The following is a 15,995-nucleotide window of genomic DNA, read 5'->3' on the forward strand; positions in this document are numbered from 1 at the left end:
CTCACTGGGGATCCAAGGAGAGCAGAAATATACCAACAATGATTGTGGACTCTGAAAGGTTGCTGTCTGCAGAGACCTCAATAGCTCAAACTGAGGAATCTCCATGACACACTAGATGGTGGCCTCCACACGGAACCTAAGTGGACAAGCATCTATCTAGATGGAATAGAGGCCTAAGCCTCACAACCTGGACTGGCTGAATCACTTGTTCAGATTACATTTACCATGGGTTGACTGGTGCTCTCAAAGTCGGGGGAGGGGGCGAGTTCGAGCTCACGGTAAAGAGAGGAGTGGGAATTAGTTAAGAGAACTGTTTATTCTTATGTTCAATTTTTTTTGCTTTCTTTCGCTGTCGAGGTATACAAATGGGAGATGAGATGAGGGCCAACATAGACTGGCCTATTGGCAGCCATGGGAGGAGGCACTAAATGAGGTGACCCCCAAGGGGGGTGATATAGAAGTAACATGGCCAACGCAAAAATCTATGAAAATACTATGATGGAATGTCAATGGACTGAGGAATAATATTAAACAAGAAGTAGGACTCCAATGCCTCAGCCACTATGCCCCTGATATATTGCTGTTTCAGGAGACATATATGATGGGCAACACCTGCAGGGCCCTATATAGATGGGGCTAAAAAATACTGGCCTGTGTGGGATGCACAACAGGATCCAGAGGGGCGGGCATTAAACACAATTCCATTTATCCCCCCAACAAACATGGACAGATCTATAGGGCAGATATGGGTCTCTCTCTGGCACTGGAAGGGCTGAAGCTCAACAGTGTTCAGTTTAAATCCTGCCCAAACTTCATGTAGTTGCCCTGTCAGGTGTGATCTTACTGCTATTGCAACTCCTGGAGCACATCTTGATTTTTAGGGACAACTTCAACCTGGTGCTGAGGTAGGATAGGCAGAGGTCAATAAACAGAACTTTTTAACTGCTGGGGAGTTGGCAGATCGCTATAGAGCCCATTACCCTCAACAACAGCAATACACATACTACTCAGTAGCACATAAGTCTCTTCCAAATTGATGATCTCCTTACCTGCCATAAGCAGGTTCAAAGCTACTCAGAGGTACAATACCGCACCAGGGATGTTTTGCACCATTCGCCAGTATGAGCGGTGGTGCACAAAAGAATGCAAGACCGAGAGAGTGTGTGGCCAATTAACTCCTAGTGTCTCCGGAACTAAGGGTTCATGGAGGGGCTCCAAAAAATGCACCGATCACTACTTCACAGAAAACAAAGGCTCAGTTGACTCAGCCTTCATGCTGGGGGAGGCATATAAAACTAATCGGGGCAGGCACTATCCCTGATAGTGGGAGTGAAACAGGCAAAAACAGAAAATAAGGGATGATTTAGAGAGGAAGATTCAGGAAATGGAGACCTTGTTATTGTACAAATTAACCCTGAAACAGCAGGAATATATGGACCTCGCAACTAATGCGGCAGACACAGCACAGAGCCTCCATGCATCAGCTATACGATGAGGGAAACAAAGCTAGGAAGCTTCTGGTATGGCTGGATAAACAGGACCAGTCCGAAGCTGGGTCTCAGAGGAGAGGAACATAGCAGGGCAGCCCATTATACGGAGAAAGAACACTGCAGAAGCAATTTGCCTCTTACAATAACCATCTCTACTAGCTTGCAGTGACTATGATGGCTGCAGAAGCACCAAACTTACTCCAAGATCTCTGGCCATTCTAGGGGGGGTATGGGGGGGCAGATTTGTATTACCTGGAGGCTGATATGGAGCTGGCCGGGATTGAGGCAGCAATTCAGGAACTGCAGACAGGAAAAGCTATGGGGCCCAATGGGCTCCCTTAGGAGTTGTATAGAACCGTGGCCTCAAGCTCACCCCACAGTTATTAGCTATGAATAAATAGAGCAAAGCTAATGGTCCCCTCCCACAAGATCAGAGACTGGCCACCATTGTAGAAATGCCCAGGGAGGAGAAGACCCCAGATGAATGGACTTCTACAGACCTATTTCATTATTGAAAATGGAAGTCAACATTTTAGCGAAAGTACTAGTGACAGGACTATAGAAAGTGATTCGATCTCTGATTCACCCCGATCAACTCTGCTTTAAGCCCAATCGCAGTACATGGCTCAACCTTAAGCTATTATATGGGGCGCTGGGGCAAATAGAAAACTTGCGTGAGAACACCGTGGTGATGTCCCTGGATGCAAAAATGGGGTTGATACCCTGGAATGGGGTTAGATGTTTGCAGTACTCGACAGGTTCAGATTCAGCCCAAAACAAACAATGGGTCCAACTACTCTACAGTGGCCCACTGGCCAGGGACAGGGTCAACAGGACCTACTCAATCTTCAAATTCTATTGGGGAACCAGACAAGGATGCCCACTGTACCCACTGAATTTTTTCCTGGGTACTGGAGCCGCCTGGCTGCCTGGGTTCAGCAGGATTCGCTAATCATGGGACTAGACTGGGGAGGCACGTGGGAAGACAGCATTTCATTGTACACTGATGACATCCTACTTTATGTTACTGACTCCGAGATTATGGTATCCAGACTCATGCAAATGCTGAAGAACTTTGGCAAATACTCAGGCTATGCCATTAACTGACACAAGTCCCTAATAGCCCCACTTATGGGCCAAATGCTGATATTGCCACCAGACTGTGGAGTGCAGGTCATGGGGTGGGGAGGAATTCAATACCTTGCTATTTATATAATCAGGGATGCCGATCTGAGCTCTCTGAGCAGAACCTAACCCCACTTCTGGAGAGATTGAGGGGTGGCGTTAGACACTGGTGAGTCCTGCACTCTCCCTGCTAGGTAGAGCCACACTTTTTAAAATGTTGACCTTGTCTTGCTTCCTTTATGTGTTGCAAAATATTCCCTTTGTGGTACCTAAAAGATTTCAGAGAAATAGAGGTGGAAATTCGAGCACAGATATGGAATGGCGACTCAGCTGACTAGGAGTTTGTGAGATGCAGAAATAGCTGTGCTAGACATTCAAAAATGCTATTGGGCAGCCCAGTCGGTGAAGGGCAATGATTGGGCCTTTATGGCTAGGGCTCCCGGTTCTATGGTATTTATTTTTTAACATTTCCGTCTGTATTTAATCCTATTTATATTCTGGCCATTTCATTGGTCATTATCAACACTTATTTTAGGATTTGGGAATTAATGGAGTTGTAAAATGTTTATGTCCACATTTATTTAACTGGTAAACATGTACTCATACTTTGATTCCTGTTGCGTTTTAGCAAATTAAGCAGCCAAATATAACAAAGCACTACACCGACGGGTAAATATTAGAATTATATACAAATATAGGTTAACATATGCCTATATTTTAGGGTATCTCATCCCATTTTTAAATCCCCCTGGTATCGATATGCTGAGCAGTTGGTCTGGAATTTATGAAGGTCAACAAGGAGAGTCACTCACAAGCAGCACAATTTTCTGTACTTTTTCACTTTTAAAAATAAATACAGATATGAAAAATTGTTTATGTCTGTATGTATCTCTAAAAATGGAAAACAAAGCTTTATTTATGACCCAGACTGAACCAGCATTGAGAATGGAAAGGCATGATGGGCAACAGACGATTCCCAGTGGCACTATATGGGAGAGAACCCCAGAAGAGATCCTCCCACATACCAATACAGTGAAAAAACTCTGGAAAGAGGGAATGAATTATCTAGGATGGGGGAACAAACTCACATGGGTAACCGCGCTGTGCAAGGTAGCAACACTGATGGCCCTGAGATGGCTGCAAGGATTCACTGAATGGGATCTTCTAGCCATCTCTACTGTTGGGGACTTGTGGGAAAAGGGTGATGTAGTTCCCCTATCAACACAAGCACAAGCAATTATAACAGAAGACACAGAAATGGAGGAGTCCTCCCCCTTAGAGGACAGACTTCTACGTGACCCTATGCCTAAAAAGCCACGTCCTTGATGTATAACAATATCCAAAATCACTCACTCAACACCTTCCACAAAATGAGAGCACAATGGGAGGAGAAAATGGAGGAACTCAACAGTGGCAAATGGGAGAAGAAACACAGGGCCCCGAAAGAGGTAGCAATAAAATAAGGGTTTTAATTGGTTCAACTCTAGATACTGTGCCGTTCCTACCACTCAAAAACGACTCTATTAAAAATGTGAAAACCCGCATCAAGTCTGTGCCTGCAGGGGTGTGGGCTGGAAGGAACATTTCTTCCTGTCCAATGGGCCTGCACAGAAGTGCAGACATTCTAGGCAAAACTCGAAGAGTGTGTTGCACAGGCTTGAGCATAACAGCAAAGTGATGTGTGCTAAATATATGGGGAGATGTGGACGTGCAGAAGTACTAGAAAATCTGGACAATCTTAGGTCGGAGTGTGGTAAAGAGAAATAATCACTGAAGTGTGGGGGGTTGGGACTACGATTGGTGTATACTGGCCAAAACAAAATAAAAAGTTCTATGAAAGTAGGGAATGCCCTAAGAAATGGGGCGAAATCTGACATGTATGAAGCACATTCTGTGATATTGCCGTAAAAAGCAATGGATCCATGACTTTACTGATGTTCAGACTCACTCCCTGGAAACAGATTAACATAGAGGGAGGGCAGAAATGGGAGGAAGAGAATCAATGGGATAGATAATTCCGTACACTAATATTGTATTTGATGTATGGGACAGTAAACAGCTGCATTCATTGTTGTTTGTTTCGATAAATAACATTAAAAAAAAAAAAAAGAATACAATATGTAGGTAGACAGAGAGAGCAACATATTACAGGATGAATGGCAAAACAAATATGCATGGGAAATTAATTAAAAAAAGGCACAAACTGAGGAAAAAGAATCACCAATTCTTTCTTGCTACAACCTGAACCTGGGGATCACAGGTATTATTCAAGTGTTTTGATTCAGTGAATACCTTGAGTGAAAAGTAATAGGATATTCAAGGTATAAAAATATTTACATTTGAAGTGTAGAATCTTAACTGTGTCTTCTTCTTAGACCGGCAACAAATTAATCTAATAACAAGGGAAAACAATCTTTGTAGGGGTGAACATTACTCATCAAGCTGTATTTTGTACACTTCAAACAAAGACACATCTCCTTAAGAGGCAAAACAGCTAAGAGTTCACACACATAAAATTAAGTGAAGCAGTACCACTCATTCAACTTTCTGCAAGCTGTACCTGTAGCAAAAGCTTTGCCGCAGCCAGGACACTCACACCGGTATGGTCGATCACCTGTGTGAGCACGCTCGTGTACCTGAAATAAAAAGAGACAGGGATATGTATCAGATTGTGAAAATGCCTAGATCGCCTGGGTACATCAAAAGACATTCTACAAGAGCTGGAGGGAAAGCCAATAACAGACAGCCTAGGCTGCACGTAAAATGCAGAAGCAACAGATCTATATTCTGAAAAAGCTACACAGACACACCTGTAGACTTATGAACAGTACTCAAGCAAAGGCATCTGGTGACCAGACAAACTGATTATATAGAGGATACCTGAAAGCAGAAATGTGAACGCATGGCCTAAGTAGTTATGCATTACACCACTATGCCTTAGCCACACAAAATCTGGGGCAAAAAGCAAAATATTTATAAAGAAACCAGAATTTAATTTACCAACTGGATGGTGAAAAACAGAACAGATTGTGTGTGAAATCACAGTGAAGAGATCAGTATCTGGGATATAAAACATAGCAATGATCAGAGCTACAGTGTAAGCAAGGGTAAAAGTTGCCTTGGCACATCTTACTTCTTGACTAAGCACACAGTGAAGGCTATGGATAAGTAAAAATGAGATCCAGGTTTCAAGTGATAGCCCTTTGTAAGAAGTGAGAGTTCCTTAGAGACAGACCTCAAACCTAGAAATAAACAGTAAAGGTATGAAATGTTGTGAAAGAGCAGAGTGTAAACATTGCAGGCAGGCAGATGGAGAATAAAAATTAAATAACAGCAGGAGTCTTCCCATACCACATGAGGCCTCAGCAAGGGAGGGGATTTTGACTGACCTTCAAGTGGTGCGCTGTGGTATACAGACGCCCACAGTCCTTGTAGCCGCAGCGGAATGCTTTGTCACCAACCTGCTGCCCATTTCCAAATGCACACTCTTCGTCCTCATTTTGCATTGTCTGCAGAATGAAGGCACACCATCAGTTTATCAACAGATTCCCCAAACCCTTTTCTATCTTCCCATCTTTGGAAGTTACTGTTCCCAACACATTGCATGTACTTGTAGTCCTCTATGTTTGAGCAGGTACACTTACAATCCCACTCCATCGAAAACCATAGGATCACTACTGGAAATTGCACCAGAGGAAATGAACTATCCGGTCTACCTCCCTCCAACCCAGACTGACCCCAAATCCCCTGCAGTCTTCATAAGGTCCCCACCCAACAGCTGATATAGAAATGTGGTTGAACTTCATTGGTACCATCATCTGCCTTCACATGCATGAGGAAAAGGGCCCTTCAAAAAAACAAAATAGCACCAGAGAGCAGATCTCTCCTCAGATAAGACATAGGAATGTATGCTAGGAGTCCGACAGTTTATAGACCAGTAAAGGACAAAAGAATGCCTGTCACACAACACAAAAGCAGAGAACATGTTCCACTAGAAAAACAATTTCAAATCCCAAAAAAAGTAACTTGTGCGAACATATAAAACTGCAAGCAAGAACTGTCCTGAATGAGCCAAACAGTCACAAGCCTGAGTACAGGTCAATGCTGGAGCACAAAAAATGGCCAAATGGTACTTGAGCCGATAAAAACAATCCCACAAATATTATGGAGACTGGGCATCACAAAATATTCTATCCAGCAGAGAATAAACATACTTCGAGAACCTCCCACTTCAATCAATACAAATAGAAGGTTCCACAATAGCCTGTACATAAGAAAAAAAGTCAAGGCTGTAAGAGTTCCCGGATGGAAGGCTACTAAATAAGACTACAACACATTATGCATTTCACATAACCAAACATTGTACCAAACCACCCAATACTAGACAATGCGGTGGGTAGTGGAATGAATGTTAGACACAAAGACATCACAAGAGATTTTGCACAGAACACTGATCTCCACTGACAACAGGAACTTCAGTTTGCAAGCTTCAGTTAAACAGACTAAATACCAGAATCAAAAGCAAGTGTTTATACACCACAAACCATCGTAGAGAATAGATCATAACACATTCTATATTATTAAACAGACACCGATACAAAACATCATATTTCCACATAAGCAGGTTACAAGTTACAGTACAAGTTTGACATTCAAAGGCGATAAAAAATAATCCGTCAGACAGATACTAAAAGGTAAGAACACTATTTTCAATATATTTCCCATTTTTTAAAATATCATCTTGGTAAAATCAGTCTGATGTTCCAACATCAATCTGAACAAGCTGACGATCATCTACAATCCTACATAGATTACATCAAGACTTCTTTACAGGGAAACAAATGGAGAGGTGCAGAGCACTAATTAGATCCTAGTTATGCTCAATTTGGACCTGGAAACCAATCCTACTGTGATTACTAAGAGCAGTGATCTGTGGTCAAAGTTTATTTGTTCAAAGAGGACCTGTTGGAAGCAAAGTCGCTCTAGCAAAAAAAAAAAAAAAAATAGGAGAAAAATGTAAGTTATGTTTATTTAAGGGTGCTGAAACCACCAGAGCATTCAAGACCTCCTAAGTGATCGTCTATGTTTCCTAAAATGACCGGTGAGATTTTCTGTCAGTGTCACAGAGGCTATGAATCATCCTTGTCATCTGTGACACCACCACACATGCAACAGGGACTTGCAAGATTTTGGCATACCACAGTGACATAAAAGGCTGTTTATATTTTCTCCAGTGGCCTTAAGACCACTTATTTGTTCTACAATCAACTTCTAGATCACCAGTCTATTCTGTCATTGATCCTAAAGTGAAATACCCTGAATTTCATCACAAACCTGGGCAGGGGCATTTTCTGATGGCTCCATGAAACGAGAAGTGTTGATCACATTCTGCATCTCTTCCACGGATACCTAGGAAAACAATACACACAATTCTTACATCACTTTAGGCAATTTATCTACAGCAAGAGCAAAGTTCCTTTTTCCTAAGGAGCCACCACTGCATGACCTGTCACAGCTTAGCCATCCAAAGAGAGAAATCTGTCCAGTAACAACAAAGCAACAAATCTCCCCAATACCCAAATGCCACTGCTATCCCAAACTCCAAGATGACCTTTCTCTCATATATAAATCTAAGGACCCCAAGAGGTTCCTTTACTCTATCACTGACAATTTTCCTTTATTCGTCCCCAACATTTGACAAGCCCCTCTAAAAATTCTTCCACTTACTTTATTATAATGCTCTAGGGCACTTATAGTTTCTTCATCAAGCTCACACTCTTCCTTCACCATCTCCTCCTCTAAGGTGGCATTGTCAGTCTGCAAGGCAGCAGGATGGTGTATGTAGGCAGTGGAGCCATCCTCCAACTGAACTTCTTCCACGGCATTGGGATCATATCCCTCTGCAGAAAACGAACAACAAATTCACAGTTAAAACTTAAACACTTTCTAAACAATCTCACAAACCACCTTAACCTTAAGCCTGCGGAATGCAATTCTCGTCACCCCTTCAGTGTGTGAGAGAGACGGTTTCCTCCTTCATGTTTTATCCTTTCAGAGTTTCCCCTTCTCACCTGTCATTGTCATACATACTGTTGTATCCTTAAACTGGAGTAATATGCAGGCCATGTTTTTCCGATCTCTCTACCTCTGAATCGGTGTTTACTGTTCAGCTTTTAGCAGACAGTGACTTCCATTACCATTCAGCATGGAACAGACACCATTTACCCCCCCCCCATCACGGCTGAGCCTATGTAAGTCTCTCTCTTCGCTTCCAGCGTGTGATACTGTCTTCCCTTTTCAGAATATAACAGATATTGCTTTGTTTGTCCCTATCACATTTCAAAATGTGATAGCTTGATCCTGCACCTTTCAGCCTGTGGCAATCAGTTTTCACTGTTTCTCCCTCACTTGTTTGCCTGTGAGAGCTTTCCCCTCAACATTTAGCCTGTGGGAGAGAGATTCCTTACATTCATTTCAGCCCATCAAAGATAACAATTCTTCACGCATCTTCCATTCCACAACAGAGACATTATCCTCTTCCCAGCAATGCCTCCGATTACCCAGATCACTTCTGAGCCTGTGGCAGTGCAGCTTGTTTCCACCTTTAAGCACATCTTACATTGTTAAAGTCATGCTTCTCCTCACATTTCAGAACATAATTAAAGTGAACTCACATCAAAATCCCCTATTCTCTCCCTAAACTAACTTTCAATTTGTATGGCGGACACTGTTTTGCTCACCTTTTGGTAGAAGATGTATAAAAGCCATTGTGCCATCTTCCAACTGCACCTCCTGCCCTTCTTCAAAGGAAATGGGTTCTTGAACAGAAATGTCATAATATTTTTGTTAGCCACTATGCCACATCATTTATGTTCATAACTTATAACACTGTAAAGTGAAGTTACATGTACTAAAGCCCTGACTATATTTGGGTAGTGTGGTAGGTGAATTCCATGTTACACATTACGCAGCATAATCTATCAGGCCACAATGTGATTTGACTCCAGGTAACACATTATGCAGTACCTTCCACACTCAAAACTTCACAGACAGGTTGCACAGTATTCACACTGTCAATAAGCAGGCCATTCCGTGCTAAACTTATATTGAATTGAATTTGTCATTTACAGAGTGTACTGTCTCTCCCATGGGAGTATCCTGGCACGATAGTGGAAGAATAGGTGAGAGATGGGAAACATATAAGCTGCAGCATTTCCAATTATCACAAAACCACAGCCCTTATGGTGCTTTACAGTCAGGTTACACATTTTAACAGTAATGGCAACTCTCAGAGCTCTTGATGCTTTGCCTAGAGGGTATATAACATCTAGCATTTGCCATCTTTAGACCTCACAATGCTTTATGTAAGCATTATAGTATTTACCACTATCTAATGTCTGACCCTCTCAGTGCGTCTCACAACAGACTATAACATTACAGAACACTTTCTATTTTTGGACATCTCAGTGCTATAGAGACATGAAAATGTTATCCTACATAGTCTATGCTCAGCTTTTGAGATGTCTTATCAACAAATTACTTACTTGACAGCACCATCTGCCCTCTGACCTTTCTGTGCTTCACTTACAGGTTACATATTATACAGCATTATCTACCTACTGACATTGCTGCTTCACTTACATGTAACATATTGTACAGCACAATTTATCCTCAAACAAGCAGGTAACACTTTACACACAACAGTCTGTTCTCAGACCTCAAACAGACTACACAGCTAATTATACACGGTGTCCTTTTTACTTGAAAGTTAGACATTACACTGCAGCATCTATCCTCAGAATTCTCTGATCCATTACTTACAGATAACACTTAAAAATACCTTCAATCCATATGACTTCGTAAAGACTTATGGACAATTTACATATAATGCAGCCAGCACGGTCTATACATGGAACTCTAAATCCTTTACCTACAGGTTAGATATTATACAACACTATCTACTCTTGCTGTACAATGCGTAATGGTTACCTAAAGCACACCGAGGTCTGAGAGCTAATGTGACCTGTAAGTAAAGCACAAATCTATCCAACTACTTAGTGCTTTACTTTCAAAGCACTTTCTAACCCTAAACCTCTAAGACAGGTCACACGATAAACAGCAATAAATCGTCAGACACCACAGTGCTTTACTTGTGAGATACACAATACTTAGCACCAGCTATTTTCTCTTGGTGCTATACAACTATACATTACTGAGCCCAATCTCTTGCTCTACGACTTTGTGTTGTACTACAATGCAACACAGCAATCAACATGGTTATGATTGGAAGGTTGGTGTAGGTGAGGGTGCACACACAGTTACTACTATTGAATTTTGGTTCTTGTTTATTGCTGCCTATTCTGGTTAGGACTGTAATAACTCAATGAACCTCAAGGCTGTGGATACCAATGACAGTTAAAGACATCAGTCAGCCTTGAGAAAGCCAGTGGCGCAATTTGTCATAGTGGTGAAACATGCCTTGACTAGAAGCATCGGTTCTGAAGTTACATTTTTCTTGAATAATTTAAAAAGCGTGTAGTACCAGACCAATGCGATTCCTTATTATCAACCATGTAATACAAATATTCGTTTTTAGGAATTAGACGGATGCAGTATACTAATGAATTAAATTACGCAACAACTTCTATTTACAGATCTTTACCAACTACTTATTCGCTACACAGCATTATCTATTATCCATCCTCTCTATGTTTTACTTGTAGGCTGTACAATATGGCCTATTCTCCCGGTGCTATTCTTACAAGGTACAAATTAAAAAAACACTTTTATCCTGACAACTCTCAGCATTTTGTCAGCAGTTTATACAATGTATAGCATGTCATATCCACCAGCCTCATAGTGTTTTTGTAAAACGTTCACAACCTATATTAGAGTGTTTATCCTCAGGACTAGCCATCCTTTCCACAGTGTTAGATATTATACATCACCATTTAACCTAGACTTCTCTGGCTCGAATTACAGTTAGCACGTAACAAAACACATGCAATCCCTAGACTTCTTAAACAAATTACACATTATACAACAAGGCCTGTAAACAGACTTCTAAATACTTTACCTACAGGTTACTCACTATATAGGATCAGCTGGCATCATCTGCCCAGCGCTTAAATTACATATCACGATTAACACAACAGTTTTTATTTTCAGTAATGTGTCAACAGATTACATAATACAGAGCACAAGTTATCCTCATTGCACTGCATACAGGTTAGCCTAAAAAGAGAGAAGGAACATTTCTGTGTACAACATTCAATCGCAGCAAAAATAGTAGTGTGTGAAATCTTCAAAAAATTTAGACATTTTCAGCCCAGAAAGCTTGAAAGAGAGCCTATTTCTTTGAATTAACACTGCAATGATTTCCTGCCCTTCAAATGAAAATCACAAGCACCCATGAGAATATTATTTCGTTAATTGATAAGCGGATCCTAAAAATATCGTAAAGATTTGGACGAGGTGGGCTCACTCACATAATGTGACATGCTTCATCATCAGCCACCTCATCCCACCCTGGTAAGATGGTACTATCAGGGTGGACTCAACCTCAGGGGGGAGGGGCTACCTTGAGGGAGTTCTTAGATATTATCAAATGGACATCAAAGTCTGGTCCAGGTTCAATTAAAAATAACTAAGAATAAACCAAAAAGAAATACGTTTATTTGGTGGTAGCCTTGATAAGATTAAAAACACCTACATAATAGAGGTGTTATATTAAGGTAGTCAAGTGGGTATTATGACCCATACTACCCCTCCTCATTGCCTGCTGACATGTTTCTGTCCATTCCTTTCTAGCCTAAAGCGGTCTTGAGCATTCATCAGGGCTAAATCCCATACCCTTTAACAAAACACATTTATGGAAGGCGAAAACCTACATTGGGTGTAATTAGTGGACCTACCTTACCAACTGTTTCTTCTATCCTATTTGAACTGTAAGCCTCCCCTATTCTTTTTTAGCTATTCTCCTCATGGTCTGTTCCAGGGGTGCCTCCTTTAATCAAACATTCGTCAAGTAGAAGCGCCCTCCAAATACCTGCCCCAATCTCCTGGAACAGCCAACCTGGAGTGCTCCTAGGATAAGGGAGGTTAAGTGATTAAAGGTGGGCACCACACAATTTTGTGTTTCTTGAGATTAAGTGAGTTGAGTATAGTGTCAGCCCCTAGGAATCCTCTGTGTACTCTCCCAGTGTTTAAGATTATCGTCCATGACACAAATCATTCAGCTTCTCCTCCCCCAACTTCACCCACTTTGAAAACAAAGTTCAACACTTTCAAGTCCATAAGGATGAACCAACAGCTAGATACAGCACAGAAAACTAAAGTTGTAAAACTTTCACTTATCCCATGCTCAGCTCAATTAATCAAGGGGTTTGTCCTATGACTGGCTCTTGAAACCGTATGCCTGATCAACACCTCCTTACTAAAAGGATTTGTACCAGGCTAGCAGAAGCAGGCTGTAATCACCCCAACTTCAGCTGCAACTCCTTGCAAATTACAGATCTATCTTGTAACTATGACGCAAAAATTAGGTAAAGGAAAGTTATGAAATAACTCCAAAAAGTAAATGCAAGCCAAGTACCTACATGGCAAGTTGGCAGTGGAACACTAGTTTGGCCCACGCCATGGCGAAAGACGCAGTGCTGGGCCAGATGGAAGGCTGAATGAACTCTGCTCAGTCCCACCACTAGCCCTATTAAACCCACTTTCGATGACTGGCTCCAATCTTGTGGTCGCTATGAGAAAGCAAAGTGAGAAGAGGCAGCAGTGGATTTGGGCACTGTAGAGCTGTGGTAATATTTATTTCCTTTGGAAGCAGATGGTATTCCACGTTCAGAGGATGATCTTGGGTTCACGCAGTTCCACATACTCTTGTGGTGGGATTTAACCTACACTGGTGTATTTCCCTACTTGCTGTAGTATTGCCAAACCCATCATGATACTGGGTCTGTGAAGCCAGCGACAATAAGAACCAAAGAACCTAAGTGATTCCAGGCATTTGCTTCGGCCATGCCCCCTACTTACAGCAGCAGTCATTTTCAGGTCAAAGAAGACAGAGTCAACATGTTTCTCAGAGCACAGACATTATGGTCATGGTGTTGGTGCAAATGAGGCAAACAAGGTAAGATTCATCCAGACCAGGTCCTTTCTGAACCGGAAAACAAGCAACCCAGGTCTGGTTTTCCCCAGTAGGGCTCATCAGCCACTTACAGCTTCATTCCAGTGAAACTGTGAGCATGGGACCCACGTCTGGGCATACCCGGATTCCACTGGAGCAGGTCCAGACGGATTTTCCTATGGCTGGGTCCAAACGGAGGTGGCATGGTGTGCGAAACAACAATGGATTGGGACGCAGGCAGAGTGATTACCAGTGGCTGAGATGAATTCAAGTATTATATCCATCGCTTTTTGTATACTTTGGTTAAAAATGCATGGCAACTGTATAGATTTACAAGTAATTCCTCTGGTCGTACAGATCTTTAGAGATTCCATATTTATAACCATTATGGGCAACTCTGCAACGATCCAGCAATTATTGTACAAATTACTCAGGTGGCTGAAATAAAGAGATATTAATCTCTCCATTGACCCTACAGCAGACTCAACTAAATCCAATACTGGCCATTGTATGTGGCATTCTATGGCCATTATGCTACATATGATTTTCTCTCTCTGAATCGTGGATGTCTGGAGATTCCACAGATCTGCACAACCGGGATATACTTTTTCCCATTCTTAAAACATTTTCTAAAACAGATGTGTTTTTGATAACCAAAAGTCTAACCCTCCTACACAAACTGTGAGATGTATTCATACATAGTTTCCAATCCTAATCCACTTACGCTTAACATCTTAAAGAAATGGACAAATAAACCCCCTAGTGTCTCACAGTGGACTTTAATAGGAATCTTCTCAGTGATTTGACTTGTCAGGCCTATATATCTGAAGTTTTGGAAGAATATATAACTGATAACATGAATACTGCTCTCCTCCATTTACTACATGATTGCATGATGGCTATCAGTGCACATGTACCATTTCTAGCAACAGTGATATTAGACATAAAGTTTGAGAACTTCCTTGCAAAGACTAGAAACTAAATATACACTTTATCTCGCAAAGCTAAGTGCAATGGTCATCCCTGAAATATATATAACAATCTAGTCACTACTAAGATGCTTAAAAAGAAACAACTATGGGACAAGGCTGTTCATAGAACCCAATATAACAGATTAAAGCATTTTGAGAGTAATGAAAACATGGGAAGAATGTTCGCCCTGAGAATAAGGAAGCAAACTATTAACACTTGCAGATTAGCTGTGAGGGACATACATGGCAAAATAGTTCAAGAGAAAGGCAACATAAACTCTACCATCCTGAATTATTATATGCATTTATACCAGGTTGAAATCCCATATTTAAAATTATTTCCAAGAATCTGACGCTATCTAGTCACACCTACGCAATGTCTTAGCTTGGAGACATCCATAACAAAATAGGAGTTAGAATGAGCAGTTAACGATTTCCCATTGGGGTAAAGCCTCAGGTCCAGATTCCATATCAGTAAACTTTTACAAGAATTTTATTGATAGGCCATCACCATTTTTATTATATCTTTTGAATTCCTTTGAAAGGAACTGCAAAATTCCTTCTTCATGTGGAGAAACCTACAGTGCTCTTTTTCAAAATGCAATTATCGAGGTAATTGTGGCCTATTTCCTATATATTTAATCCACTTAGATTCAAGGACTTACACTAAAAACCTTGTTAACAGGATATATTCTTAAAAAGCATCGGGCTCTCCACTAGGCCATTTACCTACTTGAATTTGGCAAAAGGCAGCCTCCTCACAAGTGGAGGCACAAAAATCTATTTGTAATTCATCACTTGCCACAGGTATTGGTCCATGACGAGTGGAAGAAAGCTATGGTAGTGCCTCTGATGTGGAAGCCTGTAGCTGACTGTACAGAACCGCCCAATCTCACTACTGCCATACCCCATTAAAATTATGGAAAAACATGTCAACCCCATCCTGTGGGATCACTTAGAAACTCACCAGCTGCTGAATCCAGTACAGTCAGGTTTTCAGCTGTCCCATGGTATTACATTTTCCTGGTATTAGTGTGGATTACTTTTGGATGGAGGGAGAAAGGAGCAACTTTGTGATTCTATGTCAGGACCAGAGGCTTCGGATTATGGTATCTCACTCTTTACTGTCAAAACACAGCAGCCAATAGAAAAACAGAACTACAATATTAAAATAGCTTTGCTATGACCCCCAATCAGGGCCCACGATCTGATACAAATGTCTTTCACACAATAGTCCTTCCTCTTTCTTTGCTGCTCAACACGCAGAGCTAAGTCCTT

At 41.4% G+C, this 15,995-nt stretch overlaps 1 protein-coding gene across 1 annotated transcript in view; it reads right to left on the reverse strand.

The window, feature by feature from the left end:
* The window catches only part of ZNF76 (zinc finger protein 76), a 161,310-nt gene that overhangs the window by 123,266 nt on the left and 22,049 nt on the right, over positions 1 to 15,995 (reverse strand). The window contains exons 3-7 of the mRNA XM_069238803.1: positions 9,356 to 9,433; positions 8,343 to 8,515; positions 7,950 to 8,024; positions 6,005 to 6,124; positions 5,176 to 5,251 (exon numbers count right to left, since the gene is read on the reverse strand). Of these exons, the coding sequence (XP_069094904.1) occupies positions 5,176 to 5,251; positions 6,005 to 6,124; positions 7,950 to 8,024; positions 8,343 to 8,515; positions 9,356 to 9,433 (522 nt within the window). The remainder of the gene's footprint in view (positions 1 to 5,175; positions 5,252 to 6,004; positions 6,125 to 7,949; positions 8,025 to 8,342; positions 8,516 to 9,355; positions 9,434 to 15,995) is intronic.

The sequence above is a fragment of the Pleurodeles waltl genome, chromosome 6 (genome assembly GCF_031143425.1).
Source record: "Pleurodeles waltl isolate 20211129_DDA chromosome 6, aPleWal1.hap1.20221129, whole genome shotgun sequence".
Classification (NCBI taxonomy): Eukaryota; Metazoa; Chordata; class Amphibia; order Caudata; family Salamandridae; genus Pleurodeles; species Pleurodeles waltl.